Source organism: Struthio camelus, chromosome 14, assembly GCF_040807025.1.
Source record: "Struthio camelus isolate bStrCam1 chromosome 14, bStrCam1.hap1, whole genome shotgun sequence".
NCBI lineage: Eukaryota > Metazoa > Chordata > Aves > Struthioniformes > Struthionidae > Struthio > Struthio camelus.
In genome coordinates this window covers 17,321,141-17,348,922 of record NC_090955.1, presented here as the reverse complement: position 1 = coordinate 17,348,922, position 27,782 = coordinate 17,321,141, and the positions used below count along the sequence as shown (strand labels likewise).

The window sequence follows — 27,782 nt, the reverse complement described above, 5'->3', positions numbered from 1 at the left end:
ATATATATATATATATATATAATATATATATAAATAAAATTTAAGGACTTATTCTGCTCCCTGAATAGGTAGAGCTTAAGTAATAATTTGTAGTAATGTGTGGAATTTTTGGAGATTATAACTGAATCTTTTTGGAGATAATTGTAGTGATCATTGTATACTTTTCTGTGAGATAGCTTTATTATCTGTACAAGGCACAATTTGTTGCTGTTTTTATTTTTGTCATTTTCCTTTTTAAAAAAAAGAAAATCTGAAAAACACAAAGAAGTTCAAATACTTAAAATGTGTACTAAGCCATGTAATATGGCTGAATTTCCCTGAAGGAGGAGGAAGGTGTCAGTTACGATTAATGTGAACAGCATATATGGCCCTCGAGATGTGACCTCTCGTTACAGTAAATGTGACAGCATGAATTACTTTCAGTTATGGTGAAGTACATTCAGCCACATTAGTTCTGACACACCTCACTAGGAGATTGCTGCTTTGAAAGCTTCAGCTGAAGGAAAAAAGGCAAAACTTTTGAGTGTGAAAGTGTCGGTCACTTAAGCAAAACCGTTGGAATTTGACCACGATGCATTGTTGCCTCAGGCTTTACACACTTTTGTTACATCACTTGTTATTTCCACTGACACTTTCAGGTTTGTGCCTTAGGCACTGGAGAATATCAGCACCACCTTTTTACTATGCCATGTATAATAAATGTGAACTCTGAAAACTTATAAAAATAGATGTTGCGGATTAGAAGATTTTATTTGTGTGTGTCAGATAGTAACCTGCACCTTTACTGGAACATAAGTGAGGTGCACCATCTTCCAGCATGTCATGCGTAGTGTGACTTAACTGTTTAGTGTTTATTAATGCTATCAGCTTATTCTTATCAATTAAGTATATCACAGTACAGGATGCTCATCACTGGAAGGAAACAGTTGTTATAATGTCACTACTTCTCCCTCAAGGTTCAGTTATCATGCTTCATTTTCTACCTCTAAGCTTTCATAGAAAATAAAAGATGCCCAAGGCAGAAGTCAACCTTTCGCTTTTGCTACAAAGGAGATGCCATCTATTTCACGCTGTGCCAAGTATTTCATTGAAACATGAGTAAAACAATGCCCTTGGCAAATCATAAGTTAGAAACAGCACTGAGCAAGAGAAACGGCTTTAATTAAAGCACTTTTTTTCTTTTGAGGACTTGATCTTGCAGACCATTGGTCATCTTTGCAAAGATGAAGAGCCTTAATATTTTTCAAATGCTAGAAAATTTGCAACATACTAGTTAGCAAAGGACAGCTGAAAATGGTGTTTGTCTGTTCTAGACTGATTCTGATTTAGGTAAATTCCTTTTTATCTTTAGCCCATGTTAAGGGCTAGGTGTCAGTTTTTCCAGCATTTGCACGTTGTGGTACTGAATTGTGATAATATTCGCAAATGTGTTCAATACCTATCTTAAAAATCAATCTGCAGTATAAATTTATTTTCATATCTCGGGATCTTTTAATGCGATTACAGTTTAGCTATTTTAGCTATTATACTTATTAAAACCTAAAATTGCACCATAACATTTTATGAGCTTTCTTAAAATCACAAAAACAATGGGACTCGTAGCATTTTGAATTCAAGTATTCTGGCTGTAGCACATCCTCACTTAGGCGATTAGATTCCCTATAGCGAAGATGTGTATTTCAAGATTTCAAGATGAAGGTTTATATTTTTGATTGTACGTTTGTGCAATAGAGAAGAATTAGGGCCTAATCCAAATATCTTTAGTGTTGTTATAAGCAGTTTGACATCGGTGAGATAACTTAAAGAGTTTAGAATGGGTCAAATCAAAAAAGAGTTTATGACCCAGCCCTAATATCCTGCCTGCACTGACAAAGAAAGATGGGTTAACAGATGACTTACTGAGTTAATATATTGTGTAGTGGATCCTCTCCTTCCTCTGGAGAGGATGCACACCTATTAATAATTCTGTTGCTGGATTTTAAGGTGATGATGGTGCTTCGTGCTGTCAAACCAAAGAGAAGTTTCACAACATCAAACTTTTTGCTACAGTTCAACACAGCACTCTAAGCACAGGTGTAATAACATGTGCATGTAAATGAGGCACAAAAAAATCAACAATGCATTTAAGTTTGTATATAGTCAAAGCAAGCAAGTAACCCCTGCTGGATTTCTTTGTTCCTGTACTTAAGTCCATGATGAAATGGGCTAGTGGAACCTAACCACTTTTAATTGCAATGCATAGCATTTGGCTTTTTGTCTTTACACAGTGTCTAACAGCTCTTTTTGTCTCCTCAACAAAATGGCAAAATCTGGATGGACTCTCCATTTGGGCCAGGTAGGCCTAAGGTGGTTGTTGGAATCATCAAGTTCTGTTATATGTATAACAACATTGGAACGGCTAGTAAGAATTTATGAGTGCGTTTCTGTGGAATGTATGTAGGAATTAAGTAATTTTTAGTCTAGCATAGTTTCTGGGGAATTTGTAACGATTGCTGTTTTGTTTTTACAAGTAGTGTGGTACAAGAGAGCTTGAAAAACATAGGACGTACATGAACATCTTGAGCAAATGGGTGTTACTGAAAATCTGTGCACAGAAATGAGGCATAAAAGCCTTTTTCTGGCTTTCAATCTCCCTGATTTGTGTCTGATCAAAATAATAAATTTTCCTTGTCTGCTTGGAAATAGTTTAGGTAGACCTGGCTACAGTTCTTTGGGGAACAAGAGGCTGAAATCTTTATTTATTTATTTATTTTAAGGGGAGCTAACTGTTTTCTGGGTAATTGCTTTTGAGAATGCAATGTGTAAACATGCTTTTAGGGGCTCCCTCCTTGAACAGGTGGGAGAATGTCACAGGGACTGTAACATTTTACATCAGCTGGAAACCTGTTCTGTGGGGGTTGGGGAAGGAAGCAGATGTTGGTGTACTCAAACTATCCTATAGTGATAATAACAGTGAACTAGAAACAGTGACAGAGTGTAGTAAAGTACTTAAGAATATACTGTTAAGGACACTTCTCTGGAAATTAAAAATGATTTCCAAGATAGGAGAGTGAAGAAAAAAGGCCTAGATACAGTTCAAATGGAAACAATATGAGAAACCAGATAATCTGCCTGATAAATACCATTCTGTGTGGGGAAAATTGCAAAATGGGATAAGCAACTGAAAACCCAAATACAATTCCTGTGCTGTGACATGGTATAGCAACTAAAGGAAGAAAATTATTTTGTGTTCTATCTTCGAAATTAATTTTTTGGGGGTGTACTTGGAAGTATATCAGGTTTTTGAACACAGCTTGCTTATTGCCTTCTTATGCTGGCCATATGTTAAAACAAACAAACAAACAAATCCGTGAGTGGTGGTTTGCAGATTCTGGAACTGCAATTGTAGCAGTCACTGGAGGGGCACTAACTGATGTTGGTAACATTCCACAATGTTGGAAGGAAAATTGACTTATCCATACAGAAGAAAGAAATTTGGCTTCAAGGCAGACAGATTCATATTTTCCTTCCTATCAGCAGCTGAAGAATTATGTCACTGAGGTTGGATCTGTAGATCATAGGAAGTGAAGCAGTTATTTCTAATTTATTGTCTTTGCTTTTTAAAGATAATTTTTGATACAGTATTTCAGAAAACTTTTTTTTACTTAGAGTGAAAGATGGTATATTAGATACTGAATGAGGAACAAAGAGATACTTCTTTTTGAAATAAACTGAATAAAATTGAATCTTGTTTATAGTGTCCTAGAGTTTCTGGTATTTCAGCAAAGACTGTCAGGAGTATTCCAGGTGTTTGTTTCTTTCTAAATTGGTCTACTTATTGTTACTTCTGTTGAACACTCTTCTGTCATGATATAAGTTAAAATGAGGACAAAAATAAGGCTCAGATAGTGCCAATACTAGAACCCAACTAAATATATATTCATTTTTAAAATGAATTTCAGAGAGTAGACCAGTAGCAGTATCTGAGCATAGCTGCCAAATTCAAACTACTACAATTACAGTAACTCCAAAACAATACTGAAGTCTAGGTGAATACTGAAGACTAACAATACTGAAGTCAAAGTGTGTATATCAGTGCTTTTGTGGACTGAATATAAGTTGGTGTTATGCTATTTTTAAAAAATTTATGGGAGCTCCTTAATATGTTCATGGAACCATTCCACCTCTTAGTGTCTTTTCTCCTTGTGTTCTACGTTTGCAGTATATGGGCAGGCTACTATCCTTTTACTTGAGGGAGCAAAGGGCTTCTGTTGAACACAACCATTGGAAGACTAATTTTTCCTTGCAGTCTTATTTTTCCCTACAGATCTCCATTTTCTTGGTTATGGCACAGCCAGAACAATCTGACCTTCACTAGTGTTATGCATAAAGAAAATGCAGTTCTCGTGTCACGTGGTTCTTCTGTTCCAGTCGAAACAATCATAGAGGTCTTCCTTTCGTTGTTATCTTTTGTTTCGTTGTTAAAATAATTATTTACTTGGCACAAAAAATGGAAGTCTCCCTGCAGCATTGTGATGCAGGGAAATAGATGAGTTTCTTCAGCCAATTTAAATTTGGCATATCTGGGATTTACTACAAGATGTCTCATGTAAGTATCTGATGTCAATGGAAAAGTTTTGATTTTTGATATTGTGTAAACTGAGGGATAAGCTTTTTATTAAATAGACAGTTCAAACACTTGGTTCAGAAACAAACGCAGCAGAAAATGAAAAGTAGTAAGAAGAATTTGTTCAGCAAACTGAGACAGGCATGGATAAAGTTGTACTCTAACATTTTCGTGGATGTTGCAGACCATCCTCCTGTCAGTTTGGATAAATTCATTTCTTGTTCTTCACATCTTTATTCTAGAGTGTATCTCCTGTGAGTCTTCTGTGCTGCCTTCTCTTATAGCTGAAAGTTCATTTCATTAACATCAGTGCTGTTGACGTTACAGTTTGATTTCTAATGCTCTGGCAGGATGTCCACTTCTAAGTAATGCAGTCTTCCTAGACTTATTCTGAGAGCTATTTTTTTTTATGGTGTAGGACTGCATGTTTGCGCTATAAAGTAAATGAATATGTAGTTAAGAAATTCTTTATGGGGGAAAAAATGCAACGTAGCTTGTCATTACCAGAAAACCACAAGATTTTTCACAATGGAACATGTTGCTTTCCAGCTATGTTGTCTGTTCACTGTACAAGTGTCATATCTACATTGTGTATTGCATTTAGTGCTTTCTGTATAAACTTCTAGTGATAGTCTGATATTGGAAATATTAAACAATAAACTAAGAACTAAATATGTACTTTTTATATCTAATCAGATTTCTTAACATTGTTAAGAAAAAACAGGTCCTGCAGTACATCCTAAAAAACACTGTTTTCTGGTAATACTTTGATTCCGAGTGTGACTTGCTTTATTTCTCCTCCCTTTTTGACTTGGGCAGAGGGAAGAAAAAAAAGCCTCTTTTGGGCAAAGATCCCTAAAGATATTTACTGGGGAGGGAAAACAAAACAAGGAGGGGGGCACTGGAAAGAGTGAAGTAACTGTGAAGTTACTATTCTACCTTGAAATATTTCTGAGTATAGACTTGAGCTGGTTCTAGATATTATGGGGATTCAGGTTTTGGCTCCAGCATTTGTGATTAAAATTTTCTTCTTTTTCCTTCATTGCTGAGGAAAATAACACCTTACTGCTAACTATGAAAAAAAATTTCCAACTTATTTGCTTGTTTAACTTTCTGAATTAAGTAAATGAAAGTAAAAACAATAAAGTTATATGCTTGGTGCACTTGTGAAGAATAAACTTCTGTGAAGAAATTGCTTTATCAGTTTTACTCAGTTCATTTGTAATCAAAGTGGAAACTTGATTTGCAATTGGGTGGATGAATTTGGGGGAAAGAGGAAACCTACTCGGTGAATGTCATCTTGTCTATTTCCGAGCTGAAACTATCAACATAGAACATACCTAGAAAACCAATCTATGCTCCATATTGATTTTTAAAAATCTTTTACATGAAGGTCTTAGCTTTTTTTTTAAACTGCAGCACTGGAAGATTATAGAGCTATCATTGCATAGTTTACCACAAAAAGGGTGCTTTTTGGTGTTGGTCACTTCCTTTCATTTGGGATGCTGTATTCCTTCAAAGGGACTTGTAGAAAGTAAGTATCTTCTGGAAAGTATTCTGACTTTTGGAATAGGCTTATGCTTTGGCAAGCTTACTTACATAAAAGCTGAGAACAAGGTGACTATTAGCAAGTGAGGTATGAGAACCATTCGTTCATGCGTTTTGGAACTACGTTATTCAAAGAGTAAACTAAGATACGGTTTGGCAAATTGTAAAGCAGTCAGAAAACGGACGTAGGAAAAAGCGGTTAGGGTTGAATCAAGGTGCTCTCAACATTACCTGAATTGGGTGTCCACTTTTTTGTGGTAGTCTTTTCAGAAATTGCTGTGGTTAGACTGCATCAGAGTCAGTCTGATGCAGTCAGTCTGATGCATATCACTAGACTGCATATTTTTAAGTAGAGTTAGCAAGAAAATGTGCGTGTGCTTACAGAAAACACGGAGAAAATTCACATAGTATTTTTGAAGCAGATTTTTTTTTCTTGTAGCTTTCATTTTGAGATACTGAAATGTAAGTGTTATACTTTGATGGGTTAAGTTTTCAGTATGGACATATTCTGTTCTAAGAAAAAGTCGTTGTTTGTTTGTTTATTTTTTTAGAGGGTTATTACCTACCTTTGCCTCTTTTTTTTTTTTTGTTTTCTTTTTGAAAGTTTTGGGAAGTCAGAGTCTGTATCTAAGAAATGCTTTTTGAAGGCAGGAGGTGAACTGGTTACTAGTCTCATGACGCTTGAATTTTTTCCAAGTTCCAACATGTATCAAAAAGGTTGAGTTCAGCAGAGGATTTACTGCTATCATTGCTTCTGTTTGTTTCCTGCATGTGGGTTTCTGGGTGATCAGAGTTAAATTAACAGGGATTAGTAAATCCTCTTGGTTTATAACTTCTCTGAGAATTTGAGTATGTTTGTTAAAGTATCTGACACCTAGGTGAATGCAAAAAAAAATTCCAGCCAAACCCTGTTCTCTTCTGAATAAATGAAACTGCTAGCAAGTACCAAAATATATTTAATATTACTTTAATACTGTTTAATGACTAGTTACAGATTTAATTTGTTGCTTAACACTGACTAAGCAGTCAACTGTGTAAGGTGAAACTATTTGAAAGCATACATAAGTATCATCTCTGCTACTTTCTGTACTTTGCTGATCTTATTTTCCTGAACACCGTGAACTAAATAAGCGGGTGACAGAAAGGCACCTGAGTTATTACATTCCAGTTTCATTCTTTATTGCTTACTTCCCCTGCTTTCTGTTGTGCACTTCAGTTTCTTTGGCATACTGTACTTGGTCTTCAGTAGGAGTCATATCTGAGGTGGATTCAGGATTGGAGCTCACACCTCAATGCATATTAACATTTCTGCAACTTCTTTGTTTGCCTCTCACACCTTGCGAGTATACAGTCATTGCTAAGTGATTGTTTCAGTTCCCCATGTTCTGTATGCAAAACAACATGTTCATCTGTGAACAACTCAAACATTCCTTCTCATTGAGAAACACTTTATGGATAAGGTCCCTTTCTTGATAATATTTTCAGTAGATGGTAAATTAGATGTAGGTGGTCCATGGCAGCATTAGTAAATGAGCAAGTTTCCCAAATCATGCTATGTTCCTTCAGAACAGCATGGAACACAGGAAAAACAGTCCACACCTTTATAAGGGCGGGTAGGGGAGTGGGAATAGTGTAGGTAGTAATGTACATGTAGAACGGATATGTCTGTTTCTATTTTGTTCTTACTCAGCAAAGCTCTGTATTGTCTGTCAGAGAGCGGGAAAAGTATTGCCCAGATATAGAATAGGGGAAAAAATAGACAAAGAACTTGGATTTTTCCTGTTTAATATTATGAATGGTAAATATATAATTACCATATATAATAAATAAAGCTTTACATGTCCAAAAATGGCATGGGTCCACGCAATTGTCTGTTTTGTGTATGAAAACTTGAGATTTAGAGGCAACGTTTTTCTGTCTGTACAAATGCTTGTTCACAGAACTGGAATGCTTAACTATAAGTAACACAATTATGGAGATACAAGGTAAAGTGTCAAATACATGATTAAACATGTAAGAAGAAATCTCACTCAGAAAAAGATGCAATGCAGGCCTACATTTTAGAGGAAGTGGTTACAGGTTATAATGGAAAAAAAAAAAAAAACGATCAAAGTGTTATAACATGATCTTCTTATTCACCTCTCTTGGGTAGCCAGAATTTCTATTAGATTAAAGTATAAGCATTAGTGCTACCTAAAACTGTCTTTGAAGACTGAGATGCTATTTGAGTGACTTAAATTACTCAAATGCTACTTCAGACTGCTTTAGTCGAGAAGGGAGTTTAAGGCCCTTACTTATACTTTAGCATGTAGCTTACACATCCATTTTGTCCTTTTACTGTGCCCAGTATTTATGAGATTTCCTATTGCACATTCTCTTAAGTGTACGTTCCTGTTTGCAATCTAGAGATTTGAGCTGTTTTTAATTGAAGCTATGACAAATGATTATGAATTCACGGTTCGAATGGTATGGAAAGATTTTGTCCTCTTTGAACGATGAAAAATCTGCAATTGAGATTTGGTGTTAGACAGTACTCTGAGGAATACGAAATCCCATCAGATTTATTTAAAACTGTTTTATGAATAGTTAAGGTCTATAACAACTACTTAGTGTTAGCAATACTTACTAACCATGGAGTATGTATATGGTACTGACTCTTAAGCATCAACCTTGCTATCAGATGTATCGGTACTAAGAGCCTAAAAATCTGGATCTATGATATTATGATGGTGTCCTGTAAAGAGTCTCAGAAGGTCCTGCCCAAAGTTGCCCTGGATTTCACATGTAAACCACTGTATTCATTTCAGTTTTCTTCTTCAAGGCTCTCAACTGTGGCAGAAGCTGTTGTTGTAGCAGCTAGTTTTGTAAAATCTTAACGGGATAAAATTCAAGAATGTGCTAATACTCTGACTATTACGTAAAATCATAAGGATGAGGAAATGCGTTCTCAGAGTTTCCTCAGATAGACTTTTGACTGCCTCTCATGCAAATTAACTATATTATAACAATGTAGCCACCTCTGTGGCTCTTCCCCCTACAGCCTTCCAAATTTACAAGAATAGCTGAGATCTTTGACCATACCTTTGTGAAACACTTTTCATTAGCATATGCTTCCAGGTGAGGGTGGGTGGGTGTTTTTTTTTTTTTTTTTTTTTTTTTTTCCAAATAGCAACTGTTCAGCAGTTCCTGTTTAAGGAAGAATGCTACTGCTTGGCTAGAAACTGTTGAGCCACTAAAAGCGGAATCCGTGTGCACAGTAACTGTTTTTTAAAAATGTCTGCATCAGCCATCTCCTTCCTTTCCTCACTGGAATCCTAATTTTCACGGATTCTGTAGAGCTGAAGGTGATTGAAGGCACAGGGTCTGGTTCATGCTCCGAGATGTGGGGATGGGGGTATCCTTGGAGCAATTTAAGGCCAAGAGATACTGCTGGTGAAACAAAATCATCTGGTGCACCTGGAGCATCATGTGCACATAAAGCATGGAAACACTGTCAATGGGTCTATGTCTGTATTAAAGAAGTAGAACTATGGGTAAGTAATTATATTTCTATCTAAAGTGATTTCCCTCCTCCTCCTTCCCCCGCCCCCCTTTAAACTTTGCTGCAGAGCTCATCTGTCAAAGTGGAAGCAGCACTTAAAGAAACCACTGTTTCAGGCATCTGACCTAAGGGAGATCAGGACTGATGAGGAAGATGTGACATTGTTCGACTGGATTGGTCAGAACGCACATCCTTAAAGCATTGTCTTTCAGTGTCTACCTAGGTTGCCACAGCATATCTGAAGAGATAGTTAACCCCAAAACTATCACCCAATTCTTGAGGGATAAAGAGAGTAATTCTGCTAATCCCCCTAATAAAGGGAGAGCAATTTTTAAGTGTAATACAGAAAATAAATTGCTTCATCCGGGTTTAAAGGGACAAAGTAAAGCTTTGGTACACTTTTCCTGTTGGCAGATTATATATTTATTGTTTCATTTTCTGTATTGGGAACCCTCTGTAGCATTGTATAAATATGAGAAGGGACATTTCCAAATATGGATATAAATAATGTTTCCTTTTCCTTTTTTTGGTATTGCTTTCATGCAATTCACAAATTATTTTAAGGGGAGGTCAGATATTTGCACTGAAAAATCAAGTGATCTTATGTTTTGAAATTCAAAACTCGGTTACTTTTTCCTCTTACTGTAAATGCTATGTTTTTGAAATGACAGAATATGAACAAAGGCTCTTTGACAAAAAGATAGATGGATATATGTGTCATCAAGGCATCAGTGATTTGCTGGTCTTGTTTAATAGCACGTGATTGATTATTAACCCCCCAATCAAGAATATCAAAGCACTTTTTTTTTTTTTTTGGTGCACATCTGAACTGCAGAAAACTGATTAGTTTCTTCAGTTAAGTGAGTCACTTCATCCAATAAGCTGTTTTTATTCTGATCCATGCATGTTGGTCTATAGAAGCGAAAATATTTTTCCCCAGTTAATAAATAATCCAGATCTCTGGTGCCCAGGGGGTAGAGATGAGAGTATGAGAAGACTCTTAATTACATAACATGATAAGGATTTTGCAAACTAAAGACAATTTTCTTGTGAGACATCTTAAAAGTTAAATGCTGAGTTTCAGTGTATTACATTACAATGTATAGCAATAGCTTTGCCTATATCAGTGCTTTTGAAAATATAAAGATAATAAATGATGACTAATGTACACCATCTGGTTGAGGGGGGGATTTCTTCCTGAGCAGTGTGGTTTCCACTGAGTTGATTTAGTTGAAGTAAGAAAACAAACACATTTCTTTACTGAAAAAAGGCAGTTCTAAATGACCTTGCTGAAACCCAGTGGCTGAAGGTAGCCTTTGTTTTGTACTATTGTAAAAAAGTAATGTTTTAAAAAAAAATACTGTTACATTCAATATGAAAGTGGAGCTCATTACTTCTGTCAACATGGAAGAGACTATTAGGCAGCCTTGCAGGCATCAGACCCTACCTCAGCAGAGTAAAGAGAGAGGACCTAGCTTTATGTGAAATGAAATCAGTGAACAAGCTACTATTCAATTTATTCAGAGATAGGATTAGATCTTTAGGTAGCATAGATACATTACTTCTGTTTTCTTCTTTCTTTAGGTTTCCAGACATCTTTTTTTATCTGCTAATTTTGTGATGCAATATAGAACTAAACTCAATATAGATATTAGAAATTATGTACAGTTTCTAATTTAATCTATGTAGTTTCTAGACCTAAAATTACCTTCTCAGTTTAATGTAAATTTTCTTCTTAGCGATTCAGTCTTACATATTTCCTTATTTTTCTTTCAATTGTCTTATTTCTTCGTGTTCCCTCTTCCATTTCTATTGGAATAAAGTATTTGCTTAGAGATCTTATTAGTGTGAACGAAGAAAGAATGTGCAGGAGTAGGTTTTTTTCCAAGGTAGAGACAGGTAAGAAAGCAGATAAATGTATGCCTCATGAGCTCTTAGAACTAGTTTTCAGTGTGTGTTCTTAATATACCTGTTACTGCTTTTATTTATCTTTACATTGCAATCCTTTCTCTTCAGCCTTTCTGGTAACAATGAAATGGGATGGTAGATTCAACTTAACTTTACTCTCGAGTAATGCTTGCTTAAGCTCTGGACAGGCTATGTGATATGTGGCCTGTAGATGTATCTCGGTTGCAGAGGAAAAGATTGATGTCCATACTCACTGGCAAGAAGTTATAGAAGTGTGTAAGGACTGCCAGTACCTTCTCGAGAGGGAGCAGGTTATCAACTTTGCAATTTGTCTTAGAACATCCGTTGGATGCCTACTTACTAAACAGTCTGTAAGGAAAGCACAGCCTGTACTTTGGATACTGTTGTTAACGACTGGGCCAAATCATTCCTCCAGCATCTGCAAAAGATGCAAGCCATGACTGGGAAGGGGGGGAATTGAGCATGAGAGATCAAGAGAGAGAAAAAGAATGAAAGAGAAAAAGATAAAAGATGGAAACAAGGAAGAGAGGAAGGATGGAAGAGAGGGAAAAAGAAGGGAAGGAAGAAAGAAATATAACGTGGAAAATAATAGGTCTCCTCAGTTGTAGACTGATAGAAATCTCTGGGTCCCTTTCCTTTTTCTGAAGGCTTTCAGGGAAATGTGGCTCTTGGATTGCCCAGTGGCTATTTTTTTAAAAAGCATCTATCCCTTGTGCCGTTGGCACAGTTAATAGCAGCTGTTTATGATTCTGTCTTTTATCCATTGTGAACGTGTATACCTATGGGAAATTCTGGAACCAGAGCATATGTATACGTTACCACAGGGAACAAGGATGGTTGGAAACCTTTCCATCCTTTCACGGAAGAGGAGGAGAACTTTCTCACAGAGTTCAACACTGCAGGGGCAGTAGGCAGCAGGGGCTTTTGCACGTTGAGTGTGTAGTGGATATAGGTAGGTATGCATGTCCTGATTCTACCCATGTTTTCCCATATGCTCACATGAGATGCTCAGAGTTATAGAAGTTACAGGAGGGTTAACTGGGAGAGACTTTGAGAGGTCACGTAGGCCTTCAGCTCCTAGCAGGACTGTTGTCAGCACTCGATCACGTTGGCTGTAGCTTTGTCTAGATGAGTCTTCAAAACTTCCAAGGCTGAAATTCCATCAGCTCTGAGTAACTTGTTCCAGTGCTGTACTACCCTCCTAGTAAGAAGTTTTTTTTTTTTTTTTTTTTTTACTATCCTGTCTGAGCTTTCATTGCCACAGATTGTGGCTGTTCCCCCTTATTTTACCATCTGCTGCTACTTTGAAGAGTTTGACTCCATTGTCTTTGTAACTCCTGTTCAAGTAATTTTAGTCCACTGTTAAACCTTAGCCTCCTGCTGCAGGTGTGTTGGAGGACTGGATAGGGTGAAGGGAGCCAGACCTGCTAAGGTTTTTTCCTACTATTTTTGGGAGCAATTCCTGGGCTGAGCTATCCCTGGAAAGGCAGTGGTATTTTGTAGTGAATGGAACTGGCGTTTACTCCAAAGGCAAGAGAGCAGCTTGAAATAACATGTACAGTGTGGACATGAGGGGACCCGAGCCTGAGAGTGGATGAAAGACCCAAGTTATCTGACAACGTCAATGTACCCATTTTCAGAAGATACTGAAGAAACTGTGGATAAAGAAAGCATTAAAAAGGAAAGTAGAAATGGATCAGGTTCTCTGCTCTACCACCTGGTAATGAATGGACTTGTCTGTGGCTGCGTTGCTGCCCATCCAGAGTTCTGGCTTGCTTTGGAATAGCCATTCTAATGCCCAAAAGAAAAAAAGAAAGAAAGCAGGACAGGAAGGAAGTATAGGATCCACTTATGTTGTTCTAGGCCACATAGGCATGACAGCATGTTGCCCCATAAACACACTATGAGGAGGTGGGAGGATGGGAATAACATTAAAAACCAACTTTGTGCCTACTAAGTGGAGGAAGATTTGAAAAACTGGAAAACAGTTATGAACATTCCAAAAGGGTCTTTCATAAGTTGTATCCGTCCACATAAACTATTCCTTACTGGTGTTCAAATATTTCACTTTTATCTTGCCTGCTCTAAAATGCTTATTCCTTTGGTACTGTCATTTTCAATCTTGAAAGGAAGACATAGTTGTAATTGCACTGAAATTGCAGCTTCACTTTTTTTCTCCCTGCTCTATTAACCAGAAGTTATATGTTGGTGACAGTAAGTTACCACTGTTGGGTTTAAAAACAAGCTTGACTTGTATCACATTTTGCTTCACTAGAATGTTTGCAGTACTGTTTAGCAAATCAGAATAGAAGTGAATAAAAATTAACAGGAACAAGACTAATATTATTTTAAAAGAAAAATGCTAAGTAGTAGGGTAGAGTTGTTACAAAGATTTGAACTGGATCATTCAAATGAACTGCAGGAGTATAATGCCGCTGTTAAGTAAGTTACTCTAGGATTAGGAATGATGCTTAGCCCAAATAGCAGTAGAGCGTTAGAACATCCTTTGGAGAGGAACAGTGAAAGGTGAAGGTAATTTTTTTAGGATGTAGTCTGGAAGGTTTATAGATAGGATTAAATTACATATTTGCCTGTAATAGCAGGACACTGGGCGTGATGGCCCAAGAGGTCATCCTGGCCCAGAAGGTCCCATTCAATCCTATATCTCTATCGGGTGAAGAAGTTGTTCAGATCTGCGTATATGAAATTTCTTTTATTTCACCTTTTCTTTTATTACTGTGATAACTGATAGGTATTTTGCCCACAGCAAATGCCAACTATAATATTTTTGCCTTCCTTACGTTGTCTTAATTTATTTATCTCTCCATATCCAAGTTACAAACTTAGTTGCATGCAGAGAGACAGAAATAGCTGTTCTTGTGGAATGTGTACATAGTAGGACTTGCTTGAATTTCAGCATTTCTGCAGTATGTTTCTCAGGACTTCTGGTAACTCATTGTAACCTCCATGGTGCCCTATAGCCAAAGAAATATGATGGGTCTCAATGCACAGGCCGCTCAAATTTCTTCTGTTTGGCCACTTCACTCTTGTTGTTCAGTAAATGTTTCAGTTTGTTGTTAAGTTGATAGTTAAATGGAAGGACAACTTTGAGATGAATATTTGGGGGGGGGGGGGACTCTTAAGGTTGTGAGGAGGAGGATATTCCATCACTTTTACTGGGCCTGAAGAACTCATGTAAGATGTAAAACAGCTGTGGAGAAGTTGTCTTGGGTAAAGCCTCTACAGTGTTTGAGCAGTGCTTAAAGCAGAGGAAAAAGGCAGGTGTACGAGACTGAGATGAGCAGGAGATGAGATCCAGGAAACTTTGCTTTGCGCTACGGAGAAGCCATGGTTCTCTAGTGATCCCATTTTGTCGCATGTTGGGGGCAAAGGCCTGAGTGGGAGTACATGGTTTATTGATAAGCTTCTGCCATTTATTAAATTCACCAATATCAAATTTATAAAACAATATATTGTATTCCTATACACAACTAACACCAGATGGCCTTTTCATGAGAAAAAGAGATCTGGCATCCCAAATTAAGACATGCACAGGATTTTTCTGTTAAACTGTAAATGGTCAAGGTTTGTTCTTTATTTGGTTATATATGAAAGTGTCAATGCTGTGTAACAAATAAATAGTAAATACATAGTTTTGTGTGTAATTTGAGTATATGATAGTAGAAGATTGTAATCCTTACTGAGCAGTTTAAATTCCAAATAATTAACATTGTATTTGATAATAGTAAACAACATCCACGAGTTCCTAAACAAGTATAAAAAATCATGACTCGTTCACTTTGTGTCTTGTATTCTTGGATCTCATATTTGCATAGCAACAGATAACAAAATATTATACAGAGCAGTGCAATGATTTCTGAAGGTAAAGAGAACAAATGTATTAACTGATCTGTTTTGTTAGCAATGCTTTTTACAATTTATCCATATTCAAGTGTTTGTGTATAGAAAAAAAACCAAAAATATATTATCCAACTAGTTATGAAAAGTTTCCATGTATGGCTCTGTTTAAAATGAATATTAGTAAAATGAAGAAACAATGTTTGGGGGGGAAAAAAAAAGTCATTGATGCAAATGTAATAGATGATATAAAGTGGTGATGCACTTAACTTACAATTTCTACAACCATATTAGGATTATTTAAAGCAATTCTGGTGATGTGGAAGGACAAATAAGTCAAAGTAAACTTAACATGTCAGGACAAAAAAGTAGAAAGAATTTGTAAAATTAAATAAAAAAGAAGAACCACTAAATAGTTTGTTTTTTGAAGCTGCTTAGTATGTGACAACACTGACTCCAGCTCAAAGGTAGAGCCTTAAACCTTGATGGGACTGTTTGCCTAAGTAAAGGCCCGATACGCTTACCTGTTTGCAGAAACAGAGCCTTGATTATTTGTCTTTTTTCTCAAGGAATGTGAAAACAGGAAAATTATCATGTAATTATAACCTTGTTGGTACAGCTATCGTTAAATGCTGTGCAATTAAAACTCAAAATGAACTGTCATGAGGTACTGTATCTTCTTAGTCCTGATCAATAAGTTTACTCACTTACTGCAAATTCTAACTAAAAAAGGGGTGTAAAATTATTATTATTTTTTTTTGTCTTTTACAGGAAAAAGTAGAATATGCCTTCCTGATAATTTTTACAGTTGAAACGTTTTTGAAGATTATAGCATATGGATTATTACTACACCCCAATGCATATGTAAGAAATGGATGGAATTTATTGGATTTTGTAATAGTAGTAGTAGGGTAAGTAACCTACTTCATTATGAAAAGGTTTCAAAATCTCCTTCACAGTATGGTAGGTATAGATCTGTTTGGTTATGAGTAAGGGCCTAAGCTTGACATTTATTCATTTGGAGTTTAAAAAAAAAAAAAAAAAAGTCCTAAAAGTTTTCAAGGCTATAGCCTGCTGTGGGCTATATTGCACTATCATCTTTATAGCAGAAGTTCCCAGTGAATTCTGAATTCTGCTTAAAAAATTTGGCAAGATGCACTTTCTTCAGTTTTTATCCTGCAAATTTTTTTCCATCTGTGTTTTCTCAGATGAACTCCTTATGTCTTTCCATATGAATAAAGGTTTATTCGGTTAGGTCCGTGCAGTGTTGGGTCACTTATTCACCAATCCTTGTACTGAAGGTAGTGTGGAGTTCATTTATTCTACATAGACCTCTGGAAGAACACGCCTGTGTTGAGGTGGAGGAGAATGGTCTGGGGAGACCAAGAGAGTGATTGAGTACTTCCTTGACCTTCCTGAGATCTGAGGAAACTTGGACACTTCAATATTTATCTTTTGGGGTGCTGTACATCAGGCCCCAGATGTATAAGATCCTGGCTTGCCTAGGGATGGTCACTGTGTGTGTGCGTGGTGTCGTTCACCTTCCCCCCATGCCTTTGGCTGTACAGGAAACCCTGGAGTTTTTGTTCCCTTCCTCTGAGGAGGGACTACTCAGGCCTTATGCAGGTCATGGAAGTGTGCAGAGTGGAACGTGCTGCACTTGTATTGTGTACTTGCTTATAATCCGTGAAGCATCTGGCTTTTCATGTCAGCAACTTTGGTTCAACTATTGTGCTAGTTGACTTGAACAACCTACCTTCAGCTATCAAGGGAATTAATCTTACAGCATAGATTATAATTCCCTAAATAGGGAAGAGATCATATTGAAACAAGTTATTTCCAGTACTGTATAATATATTTAGTTAAAACATTATTGATGCATAGTACATGGAGGACATTCTCTACATACAACTTTGTATGCTGTGGCTGGCTTGCCAAGAAAACTTTGGTAAATAATGTGCCGTTCTAACTTCATTTTTAAGTTCAAACTGTATTAAGGGTTGCCTGTAACTGAAAAGGCCCAGGCCTTTAACACCGGTCTTTACCGGTCTCCCCCGGTCTTTACAGGGGGAATGCAAATTGAAGGAATGTATCGTAAAGCATTATTAAATTTTGTGGAGTATTATAAATGTGTCAGTGCTCAATTTATAAATATTTTATTCTGAGATAGTAAAAGTTACCAAGAAGACTGCATGTGGGTTAGTTGCTTGGCATTCAGGCAGTTCTGGTCCAGGACTAAAATCTGTATGTAATTAGGTCCTTCATCGGGTCAAGTCATTCTCAACAGATTGGACTGTGTGCCTGAAGGGGAAGCTTGGTGGGTAGGTGTGGAGAATATCATACACAAAAGCTCTTTTCTCTTGCTAGGCAGTCACTCGAATAGACCTCTTCCTTTTTGTCAAGTGACCATGGAGTTAAAGTAACCCTGGAGCAGTCTAATTAACATGACCTCTATCTTTGGCTCTGTCCTAAATGCATGATAACTAAAAAATTTTCCATTAACTCATACAACACTCATTATATCAAATGCTCACACTGAATCCATAGAAAAGAAGAAAAAAAAATGGACTACATCTCATCAGATACCCAAAATATCACACTAAGATTTAAATCTTAGCTCAAGAACAGCAGTTTTGGAGTGTGAATTATATTCTAGGTTGTCATCAGCCTACCTGGAAGACAGGTGGCCCCTTCATAGGATGCTTAAGGCACTGACAGAATTCTGTGAGCAGTATTCTTGCTCCTGCACTGTACTGTCGTCTTTTAAGATAATTAGTAGAAAAATACATAAGCAAGCAAGCATGGGTCCATTTATTTAATTAATCTATAAGAGAAAAGCCCAGTGAAAAATTGATTTTTTTCATCTATAACCCAAAGTGGATATGGAATCTATTCTGGATCTGGTTCTATTCCACTTAGTGTCATTGTGAAATTTCATTATATATTTTAATAACTTCAAAAGAGCTGCCATGTTGTCCTATATTCAGCATGTTAGATGAAATTTGCTTTGTGTGCTTTTTTAGCAGAAACTTGCATAAATCTTCAACTATATGAAAAAAATCTACTGGAAAAAGGGGAGCAGGTACAGAGGCTTTTTTTCCAATGTCAAATTGGGAATTTAAGCTTTAGTAAACTGTACAGGAGAACAAATGTCTCCCTCCTGCCTCCTTTTTTTTTTTTTTTTTTTTTTCCTTTTTTAATTAAGGTGTTTGACTTCATAGGGTAGACGTAAAATCAGAGCTGTGCGTGCCATGTATTTTCTTGTCTTTGTCACTTCTCTCTGAAACCAGTCAGAGTATGAGTTACTTGCGGGGCAGTCTACTACTTGCCTGATCCTGCATTCTTTGCCACATAGCCTTCATTGATTCTAGTGAAAGAATAAGAGCCTAAAAGAGAAAGCTTTCATAGCACTTTCCTATACCTGTAGCCCTTTAATTTTCTGAATGATATATGGACTGACAGGCTGAAAGTGGTTTCCCTTAACTCAGGACTTGACTCAGAAGTCTGTTTAATCATGTCTGCCTTTAGAGCATGAATAGTCACTCTGAACTCATTGAGATGGCTCATTTCTTAGAATTATGGTTCTATTAAATTATGCTGCTGAATCAGAACCTGAAGTAATGCCTGGAAAGAAATGCCTGGATTTCTCCAGCTATGCTAGTATGTAGGTTGATGGATTGATGTTCATTCTAAGAGTCATGTCATGCTCCTCCTTTGATTGCATTTCATTCTGAAGGAGAGTGAAAAAGAACGGTGATGGGAATCGACTGACACAGATTGAGGGCTAACTGAGCCTTCAGTATTCTAGCTTGGGCAAGCTATTAAACGTTACGTGATTTCTAGCAACTCTGTCATGTTAGATGCTCTATAACCGGAGTTGTGAAAACCTGCCTTGATGAAACAAAAAACCTGTACGTTTCAGGGGTCCTTTACAAATAAAAAACCCGTGGCAGGATTATCAAAACTTTATTGACTTTGTAATCCGTTCACTAAAATTTCAGTTTTGCAAGTTTTGAAATGTAGGCTGTCTGCAAAGGATGAGTTAGTTACTGTTGTTTGCGTGGTCCAGAACTGCAGTCTAGAAAGCCATGCACCTGAAAAACAGATCTTCCCCCCCACCCCAAAACTGTAAGACTATTTTGAGCTTTAACTGCTTGAATCATTCTGAATTGCTATTGAAAGTGGGAAAGAAAAATAAATCTCTCATCTTCCAAACTGTTTTAATGAATGACTAGCTCATTTCTTCAGTCAAGAAATACAATATATTAAGTGACTCATCTGGGAATATTTTTATCCTCAAAGTTGTTATGAGTAGGAAAGAAATCTTTTTGGCTTTGTTAAATGTTGGACTCTAATTATTTTTAATATATTCAGTTTTTGCTGACTGCATTTAGAATATTGAACTGAGGTGTCACTTGGAGTTCATATATTTCATAAAAATTAAAACAGATGGTTTCCTGTGATTATCTATTTCGTGCTCTGAAGAGAGGACTAATTCTCCAAACCTTACAGCTGAAATGTTTGAACAAAGAAATGGCAAAGTAGCTTCATATATTAAAAATAGAAGAGACTGTATACTAGCGGAATAATAATTTATTGGATACTGTGTGATCATCACTCTCTGGAGGGATTAGAAACTCCTGCACTTCATAACTCTTCCTGTCCTGATTTAATGCCTAAGTATACATGTCATTTTGACAGTTGAACAACTTTTAAGAATTACCTGCGGTTCAAGTAATTTCCTAATATCGTTGATTGCATGGTAAAGGCATGGTGATGACCTTTTCCCTTCATCTCATTTTCTAGATTATTTAGTGTAATTTTGGAACAATTAACCAAAGAAACAGAAGGTGGCAGCCACTCAGGTGGCAAACCTGGTGGCTTTGATGTCAAAGCCCTAAGAGCCTTTCGTGTATTGCGACCTCTCCGGCTTGTATCAGGAGTGCCCAGTAAGCTCTCTTCTATTTAATTCCCTTGAAATTCATACTGTAATGATTTTAATTATTTAACTTTCTTGTTCTAGATACTAGCATAAATGAGATAATATTAAGTTGATTTTTTTGTTATGTAGTTATGTAGATAAAGTGAGTTTCAAGATGAACGATATCCCATTTCCACTCAAACAAGAGATTGTGAATTCATTCAGTGTATGATCTTCTTACACAGTTCAGTAAGCAGACAAGGAAATGCACTTCATTTTTAGAGGCTTTATGTAAAAGTAAATTACATGTTAAAATGCAACTGCACCAGAAAATAAAGTTCAGATTTTTTTTTTTTTAATTCCAGTTTTGGAGCTCTGAAAGTGTAGGTGGTCCTAAAATAGTTTACATGTTGGTAAATGTATGCCAAAGCACAATACACGTTTCATATTTCCTGCCCCCTCCAGTGCACATGAATGCCTTCTGTTTATCTTACTAGATCTAACAGATAAACTAGGAAACTTGAAAAATAGAGCAATTAAAAAAAAAAAAAAAGCAATCAAATTTTCTAATGTTCCTTTCTATTTTCTTTCCATGCATTAGTAATTACTGAGGTTATTTGGGCTGACTAAGAGCTTCATGGCTTACAACTCAGTTCTTTCCAGTAGATTTGAAAGAAGAACTCTAACCCTGTGTTTATTATATCAGTCTGTTACATGGAAATGATTGTGATAGTGTATATTTAGCAAAAGAACTTTAGGGAAGAAGGAAGCGTTCTCATGAAATGCCAGGAAGGCATTCCCCCCTCCCCCGCCCCCAACTGGTGCGGTGTTAACCTCATTAGTCTGGGATGTACTTCTTCAGCAAGAAGAGAAATGGACTAAATGTGTAATTAAGCAGAAAAGAAAAACAAAGTAATTCTGAAAATGATGTGAGGAATAAATGACTAAAATCTAAGTTTGTTTAGAGTAGAAATGTATTTTCCAAAGTAGCAAGATTCTAGTTGTCTTTCCAGATCAAAGATACAATTCTGCAATTGGCTCAGTGTATGTATTTTCTGGACTTGTCACAAAGTCATAGTTGCAGCATAGACCTTTTAAAGGTCATACAAAATGACCTAAAGCCACAACTGACTATAGCCCCTTTCTTTAAAAAAACAACAACAACAATGCACACACAAATTCTTCTGACACGTTTCAAGCATTGTCTTCTACTGCGTAAGCCTTATTTAACAGAGTAAATAATTAGATTTTAACACAAAGCTTTAGACTTTCGTGAAGTATTTTACATTACAGTGACATTTGTGGTTCTGGGCAGTAGAAACTTTTTAAAAGTTGATGGCACTCTGCATGCCTAATATTCTAATAGCACTCTAATAATTTATGGTGACAGAACATTTCATAATTAATATAAGGCAAGACATTGAAGTCTGTTTCATATAATCTTTTTTTCTTTCAGGTTTACAAGTTGTCTTGAACTCCATTATAAAAGCCATGGTCCCCCTGCTCCATATTGCCCTTTTGGTATTGTTTGTAATCATAATCTATGCTATTATAGGATTGGAACTTTTTATTGGAAAAATGCACAAATCTTGTTTTCTTATTGATTCAGGTAAGTCATGAAGGGCTTAATTCTGTTCTCTTTCAAGTCATGATGATGCAATGGAAAGCGTTTGGTTTGAGAGAGTTTTGAAGGAGTGAAACATCATCATGAGGGAGAGATCTTATTTGGCTATGGGCAGATTTCTATCAGCTAAGCTTATAGTGAAACAGACTAAATGCAGGGGTTGGTTTAGAACTGTTTCCTTGGAGAAAGGAAGGAATATGTTAATTTGAAGTGTAATGAAGTGAAAAAAGAGCAATGAGAAGAAATCAAACAGCGTGGGGAGATTCTGAAAAGGTGTATTGTATTATTACAGCTGTAAACATGTTTCTTCTTACTGGTCAATTATTTAAACTCTTTTATTTGTTCAGTTTTGATTAAACAATTTTAGGCTTGTAGGGCCTGGATGTGAGGGACACTAAAAGCTCTGAAGCTCACATGAATACCCTTTCTCAGCATTTCTGAAGTTGATATCTGGACTTATCTTCCAACATGTCTGATGTTTCTTCACACATTCTGATTTTTATTTTTGCGGGGGGGCGGGGGATGTCAATTTTCAGATATACTAGTTGAAGAAGACCCAGCACCTTGTGCATTCTCAGGGAATGGACGTCAATGTGTCATGAATGGCACTGAATGTAAGGGTGGATGGGTTGGACCGAATGGAGGCATAACCAACTTTGATAATTTTGCATTTGCAATGCTGACTGTGTTCCAGTGTATAACCATGGAAGGATGGACTGATGTGTTATACTGGGTAAGTAACCTCATAAACCATTGAGCTTTGTTTTTGTTCTTAAACAAACCTCAATGCTCAGATGAGAAATAAGCTATGTTTTATAACACCATAAGCAAGAAATCCTGGTGAGTTTTGCAGTAAAGAAGCCCAAGTGCATTATTCTTCCAGTCACAGTATCTTAGTGCATTCCTCGGGCTAGAAAGGCTTTAGAAACAAATTTATTCATTGCTTGTTTGGTATCTGGTTTTGCTTTTTTGTTTGTTTTTTGCTCATTCCATTTGGATAAATGTAATATCATATTTATGTCCTTTGGACTAGCGTTTTTCATGCAAGCCTACAGTTCTTAAGTATGTCTTTTCTGAGTAAGCTTAAGAGCTCTTTTTTTTGCGATATTTCTGCAAAATATTTCACAATGTTAACATAAATTAAACCCAGGTGAGCTCTCAACTGTCACTGCTTACCTTGGGGACTGAAAAACATTTGTTAAACATACAAAACAACAAAACTCTCAGGAATTGTGAACCCAACATTGTCTCCATAGTACCAGCAAAAGATATTCAAAGGCTTTTGCTACTGGTATAAGCCCCTACCTTTAAATGCTACTTTAGCATTAAGGTATGGAACCTCCACAGTCTTGCAACATAGACAGCTGGACACAAAATGGGAAAGCAAAGATATGTTTCATCCTCATTTTACAAATGAGAAATGGAGAAAAAGAACATACAGATTTTTAAAGGTATACCTAAATATGCAGATAGGCACTTCTTTGCCTAACCCCATTCCAGTCAAATAATAGCTTCTTATGTTAATCTTTAAGTACTTATCTGTCTGGAGTGACTTGTCCGAGTTCATTCAGGAAGTCTATGGCAGAACCAAAAGTTGAACCCCAAAACTCTGGATTTCTGACTTCCCTAATGTCATTGCTGAAAATCAGTGCAAATATTCTCTACTACTTAATACTCAGCAGTAAGTCTTTGCAGCAGTTAGGACCTTATAGCAAATGTAAGTCTGAAAGCTTGAATATTGGAACATTTTTTATAAAAGAAGAAAATTGCTTAATAGTAAGGATAGCTATTAGGAAGCTGTTAGAAGTGGATGAGTTATCTCAAGTTGTTTCTTAATGGAGTTAAGTCAGTGTGGCCAAGTGGGACTATTTCTTAATACCAAATCTTCTGTGTAGTATTGCATGCAGTTAAAGATCTAGTATTATTCAGTGAACAAGCAGTTACGTTTCATGTGGTCATTTGCTTCAAATAAAGATGAAATATGCTATAGCTAAAAATAGTACACCAGTGTGTATAGTCACAGATTAAAATCTGTGATGCCAGAACTGTGATGCTTGTAAGATAAGATTACTTTTACACAATAATAAAAAAGGTAAACTGGCATTCCTTTAGGCTTGAAAGACCAAAAAATTGACAAAATATGTATCTCTACCTTCTATTGTCTGTTGTTAGAGATATAAAGTTGGCCATAAACATGCAAATCTTGAATACTGAAAGAGTCTAACAATAGCACAGAGCTACACATGCACTAATTTATTTTTTCTGATAGTGTGGACTTATCCTCTATGGGTTTTTCTCTCTCACTCTTCCTAATTTTCTAAGAGACTAGGGGCTTGTAGGCTTAGTATGTGCCTTATATGATTTGCGTTTATTATGATAATGGTTGAATCTCCATTCCTCCTGAAAGGGAAGGATTGCCATGATTCTCTGGACAAAATGCACATATTTAAAAATTCTTCAAGACAAATGTGTGCCCAGATTTGGGTACCTGATAATTCCTTCAACTCTTAATCTTTACGAAGAAAATTAATCTAAAAGCTTTGGGAAAGTTTAAAATTATAGAAACAGTGAAGCTGAATGTCTTGGTAGTAAAAAGCTTTCTTCCCTAAGAATTCATCAGCTAATTGATCAGATGCAGTTTTAAAAATCTTAGTAAAGTCTCCATCAACACCACCAAAAAACCCGTTTAAGTAGAGCACTATGAAAATTGTCATGGTCAGACTATCTTAAAAGAAAATTCAAAATTGGAAAACTGCACGTTTGAATTATTTTATATGTTCCTCTGTAATGAGTTCCCAAAGCCAAAGACATTTATAGGTACACAGATGTCAGTATTCATTCTTTTTCAATGATACTGTGATTATTAGGGAGAGAAGCAAAGAAATGTATTGACTTTGTGAAATGTGATGAAAATCAGATATTCAGATTACTGTTGAATCTATCTTAACATACATTTATGTAATTAAGTTATGGATCTAGGTTCTTTCAGTAGACCCAGTGAATTGTCAATTGTCGAGTTGACGTCGCTTGGCTGGACAGAAGAAATGACACTTTACATGTATTATCCCTTGATTAAGCTCTTGTAGATTTAGCTTTTGCTAGCTAATAAATGGAAAAGACTTTGTTTTAGTCATGAAAACATTAGGAGCATTCCAGATTTTAGTAAAAATGTCTGAAGAAGTGAAGGAAACCTTTTTATTTATATGTATATGAGTTTTATGTTTTGTTTTTCTTTCTTCCCCTTAGAAAACAGTTGATGAGACCCAGATTGGATGAGTTTTAAACAAAATACAAACAAATAAGTAAATAATACAAATATTAAAAACTGCACAAAATTCTAATTTCCATTTGTTCACTCTACTTAGCTAATTTTACTGTTCACAGTCTTATCTTGCTAGCAGGTGTCAGCTGAGTAGGTGAAATATGTGCAATATTTTGCATCATGTTATGTGGAGTTCTGTTAGCAAGAATGACAGCTGAAAATGACAGCTTCCAATAACATGCTCTAGCACAGCTTATTATCATCTGGTTAACAACAGTAAATTCAAAATTCTGCTTCAAAATTCTCCAAACCTCAAAAAGGATTTTTTTCTTATGAATGTCTAGCATAGCCTGAGGGCTTGATGCTGCTGTTGCTGGCACCCCTCAGATCCTGGTGACTCACGTAAACATCCTGCTATTCACCAATTTGCTTCCGATTCCCATATATCCAACTGTTTCTAGAGTGTCAGTGTCTGGCCACTTCTTCTCTAATTTATGTGTAACGTACTGGCTAGCATGTATTATATATTTCATCTACAAAAAATGTGACTTTTAGTGCCAAATGCTAGACTTGCAGTAAGAGGTTAAGTGGTGGTGTCTTTGCTGTTCTCACTAGCCAGTGCAGCATATGTATTCCCAAGCTGTGTAATGTGTTTGTGGATGCACATCTTCTCCATTTATATCAGGACTTTGTTTGCTCCCAGTTGGAGCCCTTATCTGTTTGCTCTTTAGCTCCAGCCGAAGGCTTATGCTGTTAGCTTTGGAACCCAATGCAGTCCTTGTTGTTGGCAAAGCGACAGCTTTCATGTACCTGAGTTTTAATGCTCTGACTCGCATTTTAAAGCTGGGAGATTCTTTGCCCCGTTTTCAATTTGCATTAGCAAACACTCAAAAATTACAAAATCTGAGTCTATATTTGCATATGCCCCTTTTTCTTTACAAATCTGACTCCAGAATTCTTTCTGTGTCTTTAAACCATCCAGATTTATAGTCTACTAATGGCAAGCATGTATTTTGTAAACTGTATTTTATTTTCTCTTTCAGTTGATAAGTAGAAACACGTGTAAAGAACAATGGTGCTTGCCAATAAAATCCCCAATTCCTCCATGAAGTCCAGAATTGTCAAATTCAATTATTTTTTGTTTTCTCTATAGTGAAGTTAGCTTGAGTTTTCTACGTGCACACTACTGTAACTTGAATGAGAGGAGTGCCTCTGTGAAAGTCAAACTACTTGGCATGGCAGATCACCAGCATAGATGATTAAGTGATGACACAGCTATGTTAGTCACTAATGAGTTGTCCTAAGTCAATCTTATGGACAGAAGTTGCTTTACTAGTTCAAGTACTAACAGCTCACCGATCCCCTCACATCATGAGCTCAAAGCACCATTCAGATTGATCTAGAGATTTTTTAGAACAGAAGGCTGGGCAGTACTTAGGCTTGGATAGAGGTACATGATGTCTTATATGTTCTTGCCTATTAATACAAATACTGATATTTTAGCAAGATTTTCTTTCAAGGATGCATGTTACAAGTATACAGTTCCTTAACAGAAATGTCTAGTAATCTAGATATATCTAAAACTGTTACAAGGTTTAAGGAACAGGGATGTCTGGATGTTTTGCAATCCATCCTTTTCTAACATGACAGCTTTCTAGAGCTATGTCCTGTATTTCTGCTTGATGGTAACATACGTCATCATCAAAGAAATACTTCATTCATAAATCCTCTGCTTTTGTTGGTGGGGGGGAAGTATACACTTCTATTTATTACCACAGAATTAAACGTTTGTATGCCCCAATATACTCCCTGTGGCAACTTAGAACATTGAAATAAAAGCAATCATTTCTGTGACACAGTCTGTTTAGACTGCATTGCACTTTTGCATATCTCTAGTATGCAAGTGTCTAAACAGATATTTCATTAATGTTACTGGTGGTAACATAAGTATCTTAAGAGAGAAAAACTTTGTCAATATTTATTTTAATTTATTTCCATAAAGAAGAACAAGAGCTATGGTATTCTCACTAGCTTTCTAGTAGTACAAGACAAGTTTCTTTATTGTGTGTAGCCAGAAGGAAGAAAACCATTATATATTTATTTTTTCTAACTGGATAAGAATTTGAAAGAATGATTACAACTCCACAAAAACCTATACATAGAAAAGAAAATACAATAATAAAAAAGCAGTTTATTGATTTCCCCCTCCCCCTATCGAGTGTGAATCAGACAATCAGGAAATCAGACAGTCAGTTAATCATGTCACTTTTTATTGTTTTGTGTTTAAGAATCTTAGAGGACAGCCTACCAAAAAATATTATAAGGGAGTATAATACACTTGAAAGAGCAACCAAGATTTTTCTTTTAAGCACAACCAAATATTTTCCAAATATATCTTACAAGAAGACCCCCTGGCTCGGACAAAGGGTACTATCAGCCCGTAAACAAAATCTATGGACCACTTGAAGCGTTATCAAAACTGTTATCAGAGCA

At 36.3% G+C, this 27,782-nt stretch overlaps 1 protein-coding gene across 10 annotated transcripts in view; it reads left to right on the top strand.

Annotated features, from left to right (window-relative positions):
* Positions 1-27,782, top strand: part of CACNA1D (calcium voltage-gated channel subunit alpha1 D) — a 205,571-nt gene that overhangs the window by 54,775 nt on the left and 123,014 nt on the right. For all 10 annotated transcript variants that reach the window (XM_068907041.1, XM_068907039.1, XM_068907038.1 and 7 more), the window contains exons 4-7: positions 16,254-16,393; positions 20,289-20,431; positions 21,860-22,012; positions 22,564-22,760. In XM_068907041.1, coding sequence (XP_068763142.1) covers positions 16,254-16,393; positions 20,289-20,431; positions 21,860-22,012; positions 22,564-22,760 — 633 coding nt within the window. The remainder of the gene's footprint in view (positions 1-16,253; positions 16,394-20,288; positions 20,432-21,859; positions 22,013-22,563; positions 22,761-27,782) is intronic.